A 15,968-nucleotide genomic window follows, 5' to 3' on the forward strand; every position below is an offset into this window, starting at 1 on the left:
GGTTGGCAAAGGAAGGGAGAGGCACAGTCAAGTCCAGCAGCTTTGTCTGTCCTGCGACATCTGTGCTGAGCATCTCCAAAATGCACAGCTGGGCCACAGGGGAAACATCTGCCCTGGGCCCAGGGATAGCACAGCCTCAGACTACTCATAGAAACAGACTGGGCTGGGAAGATTTGGGATGAAAATGTCACAAAGAGACTTTTGGTGTGGTCAAAAGTAGCAACAATCTCAAAGGATTCCTGTGCCCCAAATCCACCACAAGGGCCGTGTTCTCACCTGCAGCCTGAACATGCATGGAGAGGCTCTAAAATCTAGAGGAGAGGGTCCTGAAGGTCGTTCCAGCTAAAGATCCCATCATGTTCTTATCAAACCCTTGCTGAAAAAACAGAAACATGAAGTGCAGTGAGCACATATCCATTTCTACACTGAGAGCAGTTCCTGAGCAAAGTGTGCTTCATTCTCAGTCAATCTCCTCTGTCAGCCCTCTGGGTACCTTTGTCACCCTTATTGATAAACTCCATAGAATCATAGAACCATGGAATGGTTTGGGTTAAAGGGACCTTAAAGCTTATCTCATTCCACACCTTCCTGCAGACCAGGTTGCTTTTCTTCGCATTGCCTTCCATCAACCCAGAGCTGGACTCCTCCAGGTTTTTGGAGGAAATTTATTTAATCATTCACTGAGTATAGTTTCATTTAGTTCCTCATCGCAAAAAAAAAGAGCAGAAGTCTTTGCATGATGCATGTACCCCTACAGACTCACATCCTGCTCCCCAGACATTTACCTAAGCAATAAACCTATGTGTGAACACCAGAGTGACTCAGTCACACCAACATGAGCTGGCATGGGCTGTGAGCAGAGCCTGGCACAAAACTACCCCAGCTTCTGTGCAGAGTCCCTCACTGTCAATATGGGAACAGAGTTCAGATGCTCTGCTCCTGCCTTCAGGTGCTCCCCTCCCCCTTACCGCGATTCCTCCTTCTATTTAATTTGACCCTGTACTCTCTGCAGGTGCTGCTGCTCTTGAGTTGGAAAAACCCAGCTTGTTCAAAGAATGCCACTGGGAGCAGGAGCTGGGAATTGGGAACTGCGAGCTGGGAACTGGGAGCAGTTGGAGCTGGGAGCTGGAGGTGGGACCTGGCTCAGTGCCCATTTGGCTCTGCATTTTCCCAGCTTCTGCTGCAGGGAGCAAAAAAAACCAAAAAATCCCCAATACTTGTCTCCTCTTGGTTTGACAGCTTACCCTGACTACACAGGGATGTAACCACAGGGCAGGGTTATGGACACAGAAGAAAATGGCAAAGAGAGGAGGGACCTTGCCAGGGACCTGTTGGACTCCAATGAAGGGAATCCCTTGAATGAGGGTGAAACACCCAGCGTGTCCCAGCCCAGAGCAAGGGGGCTGTGCTGGGGCGCATTCCAGCACCATCCCCAAGGAGGAAGGTGTCTGACACAGGCACGTCACCATCTGCTTTGTCCCCAAAGTGAGTCCCAGCAGTGACCCCCTGCCATGTGCTCAGATCCCAGGTGGGTGCCCAAGTGTCCCAGGCTCCTCCTGGGCCCTGCCCTACTTGCTGCTGGATCAGGGCCTTTACCAGCTCCCCACTTCAGCAAGTGAACAACCCAGGGCTTCTCCTGACTCCCAGAAGCAGGAGCGTTGTCCTTACCTGCTTAAGCACACTCTGGAGCTCCCTGTTGGACCAAAGGTCTGTCAGGAGAAGTCGAGCAGCTTCAGCTGCTTTTGGACAGGAGCTGGGGAGACGAAAGCAACAGGAGGATTATAGCAGGCACAGAGCAGCACCCCACAGACACTGCTGACTACCTGGGACAAACCCAGCTGCATCTGGGAGCCTGACTAGCCATGAACAGGACTGTCAGTAACACCCTCCTGTTCTCTCAGCAATATCGTGTGACAACTGTGACTAGAGCAGGGCAGAGGAAAGAGAGGGGAGGATGTGAGTGGGAAAACAAACATAAAACTGAGCTGAATTTGAAATTTGAGAGAGGGAAGGAGAAGGGAAATGGTGCCAACCCCTTGCTGGAGTCTGTAGGGACAGCGTGGGCGGATCCTGGGAGGGGGCAGAGAAGTGGGCTTGAGCTCCCTGGAGAGGACAAGGGATGGGAGTAGCTACTGCTACTTTGCAATAGCACCATCTGCAAGCAGCCCAGAGTCCTCACTCAGCACAAGGGAACAGATACCTGCTCACGTAACAGCTTGAAACCATGAGTCATGCAGGACCTTTTATAATTTTGGAACATTTCATACCCAGACATCCCCTCCCTGCTGGCTCCCACCACTGCTTCCAGTCTCCTGGGCCTCCTCCTGGCTATGGGAGACTCCTGCTCTGGGTTCAGAGCAGCAGTCCCAGCCTGTCCCACCCAGGGTGATGGAGAGGAATGGGACCAAGCTCAGGACCCTCCCTGTCTGACACAGCTCCACAAAACCTTGTGTCCTCAAAAACAGTCTTCAAAACATTCCTCAAAATGGTCCCCAAAAGCCTACAAGAAATGGGACCAATAGATCATGAGGAACCTGGGACATCAGCTCCACACTTGGAATCACACCCAGTACATTTTGGGGCATTTCTCTGACATACACAGCAGCTGTTACCAAACAAATGTTGTGCAGCTCCTGCTGCTATGTGGAGGGCTGGAGGACAGCCAGAAATTCCTGAACAATGCTTTGGGACAGAAAAAACAGGTTTTATTGCCAAATCTCTTCTCTTGTTACAACCACCCTATGCTCTGTCACCAGAATGACCATGTTTTAGAACATTTTTTTGGCTGATATGTTGTCTGTGGCTGAAAAGCCATTAAATCTCTACAAACCCAAGGATAGCTGTATCAGATGGGCAGAACACGAACTGAACTCTCAAGGATTTGTAGCTTCAAGTTGTTTCTTTCTTCCTGAGACAGAGTAATTTTCTCTTATTTTTGAAATAATTTATTTCTAATTATGCTGAATATGTACTTTCTGCCACTAGGTCTCCAGAGAACAGCTCAGAAATTTTCTATTTCCAAGCCAAAATTACCAGCATCAGTAGCTAAGGCATTTATGAATTTGGGCAGAAGATTTTTTTAAACTCTTCATTTGAAGGACTAGCAGTGACTGTTTCTTACAGCATTGACTGCAATAATTTAGGTATAAAAAGCTCAATATGAGATGGTGGAGCTGTGATGCCAGCTTCACTAGGTAAAGCAGCATATCCCAAACAAAATAATGTGAATACAACACAGAGCAGAATATCAAGGACAGCTGATCTGGGGGAAAAAATCCTTAATAACAAATTGCCTGAAAATCAAAGTTGATTTTAAGTACTGTCAGTCTTTTACAAATAGAATTATTCATGAAAAATTGTGGAAGGGCAATGAGGCAGATATGCCCTGGTGGTAATGGGAGGAGTAATCCAAACAGCTGCAGCAAAACATAAACAAGACACAAACAGAAGAAGATGGTGGGGAATGGGTAGAAGCAGAATGGGGGCAAAAAAGACAAGAATCTTTTCCACAGATATCAAATAATGGGGAGAAATAATCGTTTCTCAAAGGAGAAAAGTACAAAGAACTTTGTGTGTGTCACTGAGAATGCCAAGGGAATTCCCAGAACAAGGATTTCTTCAGGATGTGAAGAGATAATATAATGATATCAAGGTGCAATATTTGGAAGAAATGGGAAATGTGTGGATGAGAAGAACTCTCTGGAACAGGGCATAATCAAGGGAAGACCTGAGTTTCTCTAAAGATTAATTTTGGTGAAATGTTGTGGTGGAATTGAACTGCAAAATAAAACTGCAATAGCAAATGTGTGAAAAGTGAAGGAACAAAGAAAAACAGAAATAAATCCACGGTAAAGGGATGAACTGCAAATGTGATGCTCGAAAATACAGGGAGAGGTTTTGAGAAAAGCTTTGAGTGCAGCCAGTAGAATGAATGAGGAGAATTTCAATTTAATTGGTGAAATAATATTGCTTGAAAATGAGAAATGTTCTTCAGACAGCTGGAGAAGAAAAATGAAGAGGAAATCAACCATCCCAGTAAATCAGGTCCAGTGGCTTGATTTTCAGAAACACCATCAAAAATCGAAGGAAACACTCAATATTTTGGCAACTTGGATTAAAAATAATGAAGAGTGAAGGAACCCCATTTGACCATGAACCTCATGTCATAAAGGAGAGTATCTGCAGGAGACATAGACAATTATCTATTTGGGATGCTCTAGGAAGAAGAAACCACATCCATCAGATAAACTACTGAACCCTTTCTGCTTTTCAGGCAGAATCAGCTATGAGAAACATGAGGAGAAAGAAACATGGAAAGGGAGGAGAACATGGGAAAGGGCAAGATCTACAACTCACTGGTCCGGAACCTGGAGTCTCTTTCTAAGCTATGACTCTGAAGTTGGTTGAGCAGATGGAGCTCCTGGTTTGCAGCTGGTAATGCAGTGAGAGCCCAGCTCAGAAATACAGGGCAGGATCTGTGGGTGGCAGAGGAGACTCCTCTGGGAGGGAGTACCTAGACACCAACTCCAGCCTGGGGGTCAGGGAATGTCCACAGGGAAATGAGGCAGATTAACAGAGGAAGCTGCCAAAGCCTGTCAGGGTGCAGGGTGTCCCTGGGTCCCCCTTGGTGACTGGGTCACCCCTGAGCCCCCTGTCCCCCTCTCTCTGCTGCCTGCAGTGCTGGCAAGGAGGAGGTTGATAGCATGGGACTCACCACATTCAGAACCATAGTGGGGACCTGGGAGCTTCAGCCAGCCCCCTGCAGAAGTGGGGACTTAATGCATTTATTTCCATTGTGGTGGGAGGCTCTTTCTGATGTAGGACTGGACAAATCCCACCCTAATTTTTCTTGTTTATCTTCACAGGTGACACATGACACTGGGAAAATTTCACTCTGTGACTGAACAAGAGTCAAAAGTCTCTCCAACATCTGCTCTGCTGGAACAGCCTCAAATAATAGAGCTGGGAAAAATAAGCTAGTCCTGGGTGGAAATTTTTCTCTTTTTCCCTAAGAACTGAACAGCATAAAAATATTTGGGGACAAAACTGAATAATGAAGGCAAAGGAAAACTCATTTTTTGTACATTGTAAGAACTGGGGAGTTTCTTGGGAGGACTGTGTGATCCAGGAAGGACTGTAGACATCTCCAGAATGTGGTAACTCCTCACAGTTCAGTGAGTCACCTCCAACAAAGCTCATCCCCAGCAGCCAAAGGCAATTAAAGTGTTCCCAGCCTGGGTTGTGCAAGGCTGTGCTGGAGCAGCAAATTACTGAGCACTGGTCTGAGGGAGCCACAGTGGCACTTCAGCAGAGTAAATACCATTTGAAAGCACGAGGGCTTAGAAGAGGGCGGGGTTTCATAGTAATTGGGCTCCTTGGAGAGTGGAAACAAATAAAAGCAGCAAATAGAGCAATGCTCCTTGGCCCAGGCCCAAACTAAACAAGGAGGCCCTGTGCAATCACTGAGAGTGTCTCTGCCATGGAATAAGAGGTGAACTGGAAGAACTTTATCAAAGGATGATGAAGGCATGCAAATGGATTTTCACAACAGAAAACAATGGTTATTTATCTAAGCCATTTTAAAACAAAGACAGATGGCAGGAGAGATGAAAGCCTAGGAAAGAGAGAACATGGTCAAAGATAATGGAAGTTTAACACCAGTTTGGCCAGAAATGAGCACAGAACTTGGCAAGGCTTGACAGGTTTGTGCTGCAGGGAATATGGATAACAAACAGGACAGAATTCCTACCACCAAACCCCAAACCAAGTCCTAAAATAGAAAGAAGTAAAATATTATGAGATTGCTCAGCTGGTATAAAATACAGGAGTAGACCAGGGAGATACTTAAAATAATTCCTGCCTATGTTCCCTCAGAGCTCATTTTGAGTAGGATGATTCAACAAAAAGATGAACAGATTTGCATATAAAAGTTAAGCACAATGCTTATGTACCTGCAGTGTTGAACCTCAGACTTGACCTTCATGACTAAGTTTGAGGGAAGCCCAGGAGCCAGGAAGTCACTGACATCCCCTGTTCTGAGGGCTGGAATTTTTCATAGATCAGAGAACCACAGAGTGGTTTGGGTTGGAAGGGACCTGAAAGATCATCCAGTCCCACCCCCTGCCATGGGCAGTGTCTTGGCAGTGACACCTTCCACTAGCCCAGGTTGCTCCAAGCCCCATCCAGCCTGGCTTTGGACACTGCCAGGGATGGAGCAGCCAAAGTTTCTCTGGACAGCCTGTGCCAGGGCCTCCCCACTGTCTTAGGGAAGAATTTCTCCCTAACATCTAGTGTAAATGTCTCCTCTTTTAGTTTGAAACCATTGCCCCTTGTCCTGTCACTATCTGCTTGCCCAAAAAGTCACGTCTCCTCTTTTTTATAGGCTCTATAAGTACTATTTCTAAAAGACTTTAAGATGTTGGTGCTTCAGTTGTTTTTAGAATTTCCTAAAATGTAACCATAAAATTTCCAGAGGCCTCTTTGCAAATTCCACCCAGGATAGCTCCTGCCTATTTCCAAGAAACCAGTGTTGATGATCTCTGCCCACCAACATGCCCAATTCATTTATTAGGAAGGAATAATGCTCTGCTTTGGCTCTGAAGGGTGTTGGAAAGGCTCTGGGGTCAGTCTGGCTCTGTCCCTGCCCCTGCCTTGTGCCCCACACTCACCCGTTCCGGCACAGGCTCACTACATTATTTAGCAAGTTGCTGGACAAGTAAGACTTTCCCAGGTGGGGGTTGGACATGATGAGGTTCCTCAGAGTGTAACAAGCTGATGTCATGATCTCCCCATAGCTGCTGGTGTTTCCAGACTGGAACGACAGGAGACGGGACACATCTGGGAGCACCTGGTGAGCTAAAGAGGTGGAGGAATGTTCCAATCAACAATTAAACACAATCTGGCACAAGTGAATGATGCTATTTGTGTTAACACCAAGCAAAGTTATCTCTGCAGGGAGGCACCGGAAGTGTTGGACAGCAATGGCATCACTGTCATCAGTGGATTTTTCCAAGACAAAACAAGGGCTGCAGGCCTTTGGAAGGGCAGTGTTGTTGGCCATGGGCACTCAAGTCCAACTCACTTCCCAAAACACTGCCACCCTTGTGGATCTGCAGGTTTGTCATCGTCTGTAAAGCACAGCACATGCCACACAGCAGTGGTGACTGTCCTTGGGGCCAGAGGAAAGGACACTGTTCTGCCCAGTTCTGGAGCTTGGCTAAGTCTCCTTATGGGGCTTACAAAGCGAGCTGGGCAGATCCCACAGAGCTGAAAGCTGGGACCCAGCGTTGGGGAAGGACTTACCCATGGTTTTGTGGAGCACAGGATGCCTGGACATGTTGCTCAGCAGAGAGGCCCCGGAACGGACGACCTCAGAGCTGTTGGACTGGAGCAGCCGAGCGATGCGGGGCAACCCCTTCTCCTTCAGCCCAATCAACTGGCTCATGGCACTGGACATCTGAGGGACAGCAGAGATGTCCATGACTTACAGTGCCAGGGGCAAACAGCTGGGATGATGGTCAGGGCTGGAGGAATGTGACTGCCATAAAATGGGCACCATACAATCCTTTCTCCTGCCGCCATAATCCCGTTTACTCTGGCAGTTTTACCTCTGTTCCCCACAGTTATGGGAGCCTGGAGAAAAGGAGGCTTGGGGGGTCCTCCTCAACTCCCTGACAGGAGGGTGCAGCCAGCAGGGGATCAGGCTCTGCTCCCAGAAGACAAGGGACAGGACAAGGGGAAATGATCTCAAGCTGCCTCAGGGGAGGCTTAGATCGGATATTGGGGAAAATTCTTCACCAAAGCAGTTGCCAAGCAGTGGCACAGCTGTCCAGGGCAGTTGTAGAGCCACCATCCCTGGGAATGTTAAAAAAAAAATGTGGATAGGGCACTTGGGGAGGACATGGGTTAGTGGTGAACATGGGTGAACAGCTGGATTTAGTGATATCAGAGGGCTTTTCCAAGCTTAATGTTTCCATTATTCTGTGACATTTGAAAAGTCAGCAGCTGGTTCTGCTGTTCTCTGGAGCCCCAGTGGAGCAGTTGATCACTCAAGTGACATTCAAAAAGCTAGAGAAGTTTTGCTTTCATGTCCACATTGCCCTCACCCTTCACAACCCCCTGGCAACTCCCTGCCCTGGCCCTTCACAGCAACCTGCCATGACACAATGGGCTGTTGGAGAGCAGGACCAGATAATGGACGCCTTTGAGAAACAGTCTGAAGACCAAAAGTACTCATCTTAGATGAGATCTTATGCTTGTAAATGTAGAACGTCTCAGGATGCAGCCAGGGCAGATGAGTTCAAGCACATCCCCCAAGTAAACTGCCCTTATTGACAGAGATTAAACTGAACTTCTCAGTTCCTGTCCTACCAGAAAGGCTGCTGGAGACACATGTCCATCAACAGTGACATGGGAATGGAGAGAAGGGGCTGGAAAACATGTGCCCTGTTCCACATTCACACCAGCAGGAATGTAGGGTGTGTAAAGCACAGTTGAAAGACATTCAGAGCCATCCTCTATGAGCTAAAGGATCACAGCAAGCTCTGTAAGCTCATCCCCAGATTCCCTTTCCATCAAATGACAGCAAACTCAGCAATTCCAGCTCCAGCTCTGAGCTGGAATGAGGCTCTTGAAGGGAGGAGCCACTTCTGCACATCCAGACAGATTTCAGCCATTCCATTCCAGGAGGCTCAATTAAGTTGCTCCAGCCCTGTCAGAGCAGGGTTTGGTTGTTTGTCCCTTGTGCAATGCTGTTGATTGCTGAAATTTTCTTTTCCCTGAAGCACAAAACTCCAGCCCTATTTCTCTGACCAGCTCTACCCATATGTGACAGCCTCTTTCCACATTCAGGTTCACAGCACTGCTTAGTTTTATTGCCAAAAGTCAAGGTTCCAAATTATTTAGCATGGAAATTGTTGTGACAAAAGGAGATCAGAGCTGGCAGGTTTATGCCATCCTAGCAGAGAAGGCTCCATGTGAGTCACCCGTGTCCCTGGGTGGGACACTCCCCACACGTGACACGCCTCTCCTACCTATGGAATCATTATCTCTTTATCTCCCCATCCATCTTATTTAAATTGGGATTGATGGAGTTGGGCACAAACAGACAAGTCAGGGGCTGTCCCAGGGGAGGCCGCCTGCAAGGATGTGCCCAGAGCAGAGACGTGGGCCCACAGAGCCACGGTTGTGACATGTTCCTCAAGGTGCCACAGCATCACCCAGCCCCTGGCAGTGCCACGCTGCCAGGACATGGGTCAGGACATCTGTCAGATCTATTTTACAGGTAGCTCTGAGGTGTGGAAAAGCCACAATCCACAGCACAACCCACCCTGTCATTAGATCTGCCTCCCCTTGGAGCACACACATGGGAGGGGTGGCTCAGCTCTTCTCCTGCCTCTCATCACATCTGGCTACGGGTGCACATCTGGGCTCACTGTCACTGCTGTCCTGGGGGAGGGTGCCAATACCAGCAACTGTTGGCAGTGTGACCAACAGACTGGGGAAATTTGGAAACCCAGTGTATGGGTCTGGGATAGATCTTTAGGATGCTGATTGTAGCCCCCCATGAGACCCTGAGCTTGTAGTTAATAAACATCCCACTGGATCAAACACCATGGAAAGACTGGCTGTAGCGCCCTGAGGTTTAAGAAGGACATTTTCCTTTTTCATGGCTGAGAAGTGATAATGATCAGTGACCTTAGAGGTCTTCCCAGCCTTACTGACTCTGATTCCATGGAAGTGCTGACACATTTGGGTGCACATATGTGGAGGAGAGGGAAGGTCTTACCAGCCCTCGACTCGCAGTGAGGTTCTGCAGAGCTCCAGCACAAGCTTCCAGGGTGGCATCCTTCTTGCTCTGATCCATCAGGGACAGGTAGGTGCGGATGGCATCTGAATGGTAAAGCCAACTGGGGCCTTTGGGTTTGAAATCCTCCTCAGGAAGGGGGACCCCGTACTCATCATTCTGCAAAGACATGAGAAACAGGGAGCTCAGATCCTGCTTTTCCCTTGCAGCCCCTGCTCTTCCCTTGCAGCCCCTGCTGGGGCTGAACATCACATTCACAATCCCTCTGCAGTACATCCTACCTCCATTTTCCCACTCCTGCTGTTGAAGCAGCCTGTGAGAGTTTTGTCCATGTAAACGCTCCGGGCCATGTGGTTGAGCTGGGTGTATTTGTTGGGAACTTCAGCATCCAGGCGGTAGGAGAGGTTGTGCAGGATGCAGATGCAGTTCTCCACAGACTTCATCACCCCCAGAAGAAAAATGCAAACATCACATTAGGCAGAAAACTATGGAGCAGCACCAGAGGGGACATGGACTGGGCCATAATCAGCTTTTTTAGCACCACAGATGCTCTTTAGCCTGGTTCAGGGAGCGAGAGATGGGAGGGAAGGAGCTGGAATAGCTGTGAAGGAAGGATCTCAGTGACCTGAGATCAGTGAGCTGACCCAGAGAACCTTGGGAGGTCTCACTTGTCACAGACAAGTTGGCAAACAGGAAAAGAGAGTGTGAGAGTGGTTAGACCAAACCATGAATTTCCCAATCTTGAAATCCCCCTCTCACCAGAGGTAACTTCCAATGTCTTTCCCTGAGTCATAGCTACAGACAGGTGACACTTTTACCAAGAACAGGCTTTAAGCCTCCTTTCCCTGGATATCTGAGTGCCCAATGGGAAGAACAAGGGAGAATTTTGGCTGGATACCCATAACCAACACCAGAACCTGGGGTTACATTTCCAAAGAGCTGCATTCTGTGTGTGCTACTGGAAAGGGGCTTCCTGCAAAAGCCATCCAGCCATCCCAAAAGAGGGTTTGCTCAATCTGGAGAGAATTCAAAATAACTTTGGTAACTTTGAGGGTTACATCTGAAAGGTGTCTACAAATACTATTTTGTCCAAGGCAAGTGCTGTCACACACAGCCATCAGTCACAGCCAGGGGACTGGCAGAGAGAGGACAACTCCTGGCTTCTTGCTGAACATGGGGCCAAGCTGGGTATTATACACTTGGGTCTTTCTAGGGGCGTAAAGAGCAAGAGATGGAGATTAAGACAGTGGAAGATTCCAGGGAAGGGCAGGGAAGGGCAGGGAAGGGCAGGGAAGGGCAGGGAAGGGAAGGGAAGGGAAGGGAAGGGAAGGGAAGGGAAGGGAAGGGAAGGGAAGGGAAGGGAAGGGAAGGGAAGGGAAGGGAAGGGAAGGGAAGGGAAGGGAAGGGAAGGGAAGGGAAGGGAAGGGAAGGGAAGGGAAGGGAAGGGAAGGGAAGGGAAGGGAAGGGAAGGGAAGGGAAGGGAAGGGAAGGGAAGGGAAGGGAAGGGAAGGGAAGGGAAGGGAAGGGAAGGGAAGGGAAGGGAAGTATCATGGGGACTCAGGAGCCAAAGTATTTTATTGTTCCCCTGTGTTTGTTACAGGAAAATTTTAAAGCCCAGCTTTACTTCAGGCCCAGAGCCCTGAGGACTTACAACTCTCCAACAGATCCCACTGAGGCTTGGAAGGACAAGAGCAGCCAGAGAGCCCAGCTACCTCTTGTGTTTGTTGGAAAAGGATTCTGAGGCATTCCCAAGATTGCAATTGTTAACTTTGGGGCTGGAGCCGGTACCTTGTCATCAGGGCGGTTGGAGGCCACGCAATTCTGAGCATAAGTCATGACAGAGTCGATCAGGCCGGGGTAATTCCTCATGGTCTGGCGCCCCATGTCTGCAGAGCTCAGGTTCCTGGGGAAGCCATTGAGAAGCATGGCAGGGGACAAAGAGGAGAGAGGGTGAGTTGGATTCTGTTCTGGCTATGGTTGTCACTGAATTCGGGGATTTTTTGGCAAATTCAGCAAGGCTGAAGAGCTGCTCCCATTCTGGAGGCCTTTGGTGGGACTGCACCAGCGCACAGCTCTCTTGTTGCTCTTTAGGACTGATTTCACCTGGAACATGTCCTGAAAGGAGATCTGCATAGAAGACACCCTCCTAGGGACAGTCACCACCAGGAGATTGCCTCAGAGGTGCTGCATGTGCCACTACACACACACACACACACACTGTCTCCTGAGAGGAGTTTCCAAAGGGAAGACTGGCTAAAGACCATCTGGGATTGTTGTGATCATCGGGAAGGTGCACAGGGTTGTAAGCACAAGACCTACCCAGGGTCAGCAGCAATGTCTGTGTGGGAAACAGAGGGGAGATGCTGGAGAGCAGCAATGGCTCTGGCCAGAGGGACTGACCCATCTATGAGGTTGAAATAGGTTCCCGGACACCAGCAGCTGTCAGGAAAGTGGATTTTTTCCAGTAACCAGATACAGCTTTTGTTGTTTTGTTCTGGGTTTTTTTTTTCCTTCCCTATTTTATTGCCTTATAGCTTGCAAATGAAAAACAAGGAGAGGTTGGCAGTGGTTGTGAGATATTCACTGCAGGTGTTCCAGAACTGGATTTGATGTTCACTGTGATTTGCAGCCTCTTCATTAACATGGATTCATCTGCAATCCAGAAATGCTTGAGCAGCAATGGCTCAGGCCCAGGGCAAACCCAGGGCTGCTCATCCCTGTGTTCTGATGTGGCAGGGCAGTGACTCAGAGCAGTCCTGGCTCAGCCCTTGGAGCAGGGGGTCCGGATCCAACTCTCAGCTTCCCTCACACTCCCTGCTCCCCAGTCCTGCTCCCTCAGGCCTCTGGAGCTTCCTTGCTTTCCTGCAGCTGCCAGTCTTCTTTGGGGTGTTGGGCACTGCTGCCACAGGCTGGCATCAGTCTCAGGAGGCAGAGCCTACCTTCAGTTAAACTCTAGAGGGTTTTTACAAGCTGTTGCCATTGTCTTTCCCTCATTTTAATGGGATATTTCATGGTGTCAGCAGGCTGGGATGGCCTTAAAGCAGAGCAACTCATACCCACCATACCCCAGCTGCTCGGGGGGGCTGCCTTCCAGGGCAGGGAAGGAGGGAGCAGCACTCTCTATCTCCCAGACACGGTTCCCAGCCACAGAAGCCGATGGTATCAGGTCTCCAAAGGCCCTGCCATGATCAGCCTCTTGTTTCATAAGCAGCTCCAGTTCCTGCGACCTGCATGTCTGGGAAGGGCGCGGCCAGCGCTGCCTCCCTCGGGGAGAGCTTCCCTTGATGAAAGCACCTCATTATACAGGGCAGGCTTTTTGCCCCACTTGTTCCCATTGAGACAAGGAGCTCACATCCAAGTGGAGGAGGAAGGCAGGAGAAACAGCAAGTCATGGTGAACATCCTCTACAAAAGGACTCTGGTTTCCCGTGAACAGAACAAACTACTCTGGGCTCTGTCTGCACCTCCTGTTTTGTAGCTGAGACTCCTGATGAAATGAGCCAGGAAAAGTCCAGGACAATGGGACTGTTCTGTGGTAAAACAGATATCAAAAGAAGTGGGAAGTGCTTGTTTTCCCCACATAGAGAATTCTGTCTTTTTTGTCACCTAAACCCTAAATCAGTTTGTTTTCTCTGGAAGCCTCAAAACTCTAAAGGTGAAATCTGTCCAGTTTCCTGGTCTGAGATAAACACTGTTGGATTTCACTAGTGCACAAAAGAGCTTCCATATTTTTTGAGAAGAGACTTAGCAAGAACAAAATTATTAAAAATTAAAAGCTCCTAGAAAAGTATTTTGCATGTAATTTTTTTTTCTGCACCTTCTCTTAGTCAAAGAAAACTTTCTCAAGGAGAATCTTTCATTAACACTATTGTAAAGAGCATGAATTCAGCTCATTGTAAGATGATTTAGATGGCTTCAGCTTTTGCCCACAGACACAAGTTGCAGTCAGTCCCTGCCTGATGACTCACCTCAAACAACCTGTGGCATTGAAGAACACTTCTGGGTCAATAATTTCTCGTGTCCTGTTGCAGCTGCTATCAGACCAGCCCGAGAAAGGGATGATAACACAGTCTGTCAGTACAGGCAGAGCCTCCTGTATCAACTCTTCCTTTAGTTCATCAGTGGAGGAGAGGTTCCAGAGCAGTCCTAGGAAGTACATGGGACAGAAGCTCAAGCACAGGGTCATGTGCACTAGGAGCTTTGTTTAGGTCAGGGTGATTCCAGCACCAAAATCCTTCTTCCCTTCACTCCTCTGAGCTGAGGGTGCAGAGGCTGCCTGCAACCCTGGTCCCTGTCCACCCCCATGGGAGACAGGCAGGATGGGTCCATGTGGAGGTGGGCACTTAAGCATCCTCCCTCCTCCCAGAATTGCTGTTTATTGCTATTAGGTTGCAGGGGACAGCAGCATCTCTCCAGGAATCGTGGAAAGGCTTGCAACAAAAAACTTGGGACACAACTGAGGGTAACCCACACCAAAAATCTCCCATCAATTCCTCAGGCACAGGTGAGGCACCAAGGAGAGAACCCAGCCAACCCTTCTGGGGTTGGCAGCTCCCTTGGCCATCCCTGGGAACAGCACAGGGGCCAGAGTGCAGGGAGATGTGGCAATGGCAGGATGGCCATAACTGGAAGGGGACCTGGGGCAGGTGCTTTCCCACCGGGCACTTAGGAAGTGAGCAACCCTTATGGAACATGTAAGAGCCAGGACCTCCCGTGCTTTCTGACTGAAGTCACCCTTTGGTGCAAGAGAAGAAAAGCCCCTCTCTGTGCTAGGGTAGCCTCAGGGCTATGGACTCCAGGCAAAGGGAGCCAGGCCCTGCTGGGGCCAAGCAGACTGCCGGTACCTGTGAGCTGTTTCTGGATTTCTGTGTTCCCTGTCCTGCGGAGGAGGCCCACACACTCCCTGATCCCGTTCTGCCGCCGTGTTTCTATCTTGTTGGTGGGGTTCTTGAACACCAGGTTCCGGAGGGCCCCGGCTGCTGCCCGCTGCACATTCTGGTTCTGGCTGCGGAGCAGCTCCACGAGCTTGGCAATGCCCCCCAGCCGATAGACCTGGCCAGGAGAGACATGGGGCAGACATGGGACATGAGCATGGAGCTCTGGGACAGACACAGGACAGACACCTGACATGAGCATGGCACCAGGACAGACACAGGGCCATCAGCACAGAGCACAGGACACTGCTGGGACAGGGACACCCAGAACTGCCCCAGCAGTGCCAGAGGTCAGACAGCCCATCCTGAGGGAGCTGGAGAAGCAGAGCTGCTAGGAAACGAGGGCCAGAGATGACAAGTCTGGTTCAGGCACAAAGCTCCTGGCCTGGAGGTTGGAGCAAAAAGCTTCAGCTGCAGGAGTGATTGTCTGTGAGTAATGGCCACGGACAGAGTCCTTTGCCGATGGAAATGTCCTCCTGCAAACTTTCACCCACCTCCAGAGTTTGCAGTGAGCAGGAATGCTGCCCTGCCTATGTGCAGAGGCCATTTATAGCCATCTAATGACAGGCTGTGGTCATTTATCTGCATCCTGAGATCACAGGCTGAACTCAGAGGGATGGTCATGGCCAGTGTCACCACCCTTGAGGCCAGCCAGAGGCAGTGGAGGGAGCCCAGACCTGCAGGACACCACATGGAGCTTTGAAGGGGAATCCCTGCAGCCGAGCTCTCCAAGAGCTGAGTGCTCCCAGTGTGGGATGTGCTCTGCACCGGCCGTGATCCCACCCGGAGCCCATCCTGGCACAAACACCCCCTCGGCTGAGGCTTGCTGACAATGGACAATGAATGAGCACCTTTCGGGAGGGAAGGAAAACAAGGGTGTTCTGGGATGAGTCACCGACCTGCTCTGGCACATCTTTCTGGGAAGAATGGGACGGCCCAGTGCTCACAGAGGGCTTGCAACGGTAACAAAGGGTGTGGCCACCCCACAATGGGCCACCTGAATCTGGGCTGGGCATCTGCACTCATCCAGGCACAGCCAGGGCACAGGGGCACAGCCCCACACCCGGCCAGCACTTCCAGCTCCACTGTTGTGCCAGGACAGGGAAAGCCACCTCTAAAGGGTTGGCATCTCAGTAAATTCCAGGGTGGGGATAAAGTTTGATGACATCCTTGCTGCAGCAGATCCATCCTTCAGGCTGCCTCTTTGCTACATGTTGGCAAAGGAATTGA

At 49.6% G+C, this 15,968-nt stretch overlaps 1 protein-coding gene across 1 annotated transcript in view; it reads right to left on the bottom strand.

The window, feature by feature from the left end:
- Positions 1 to 304: 304 nt before the first annotated feature.
- PKP1 (plakophilin 1) overlaps positions 305 to 15,968 on the bottom strand; it is a 44,793-nt gene continuing 29,129 nt past the window's right edge. The window contains exons 5-13 of the mRNA XM_062509590.1: positions 14,649 to 14,856; positions 13,773 to 13,950; positions 11,594 to 11,708; positions 10,087 to 10,242; positions 9,788 to 9,964; positions 7,303 to 7,456; positions 6,669 to 6,855; positions 1,669 to 1,753; positions 305 to 376 (exon numbers count right to left, since the gene is read on the bottom strand). Of these exons, the coding sequence (XP_062365574.1) occupies positions 305 to 376; positions 1,669 to 1,753; positions 6,669 to 6,855; positions 7,303 to 7,456; positions 9,788 to 9,964; positions 10,087 to 10,242; positions 11,594 to 11,708; positions 13,773 to 13,950; positions 14,649 to 14,856 (1,332 nt within the window). The remainder of the gene's footprint in view (positions 377 to 1,668; positions 1,754 to 6,668; positions 6,856 to 7,302; positions 7,457 to 9,787; positions 9,965 to 10,086; positions 10,243 to 11,593; positions 11,709 to 13,772; positions 13,951 to 14,648; positions 14,857 to 15,968) is intronic.

Source organism: Cinclus cinclus, chromosome 27 (assembly GCF_963662255.1).
Source record: "Cinclus cinclus chromosome 27, bCinCin1.1, whole genome shotgun sequence".
Lineage (NCBI taxonomy): Eukaryota > Metazoa > Chordata > Aves > Passeriformes > Cinclidae > Cinclus > Cinclus cinclus.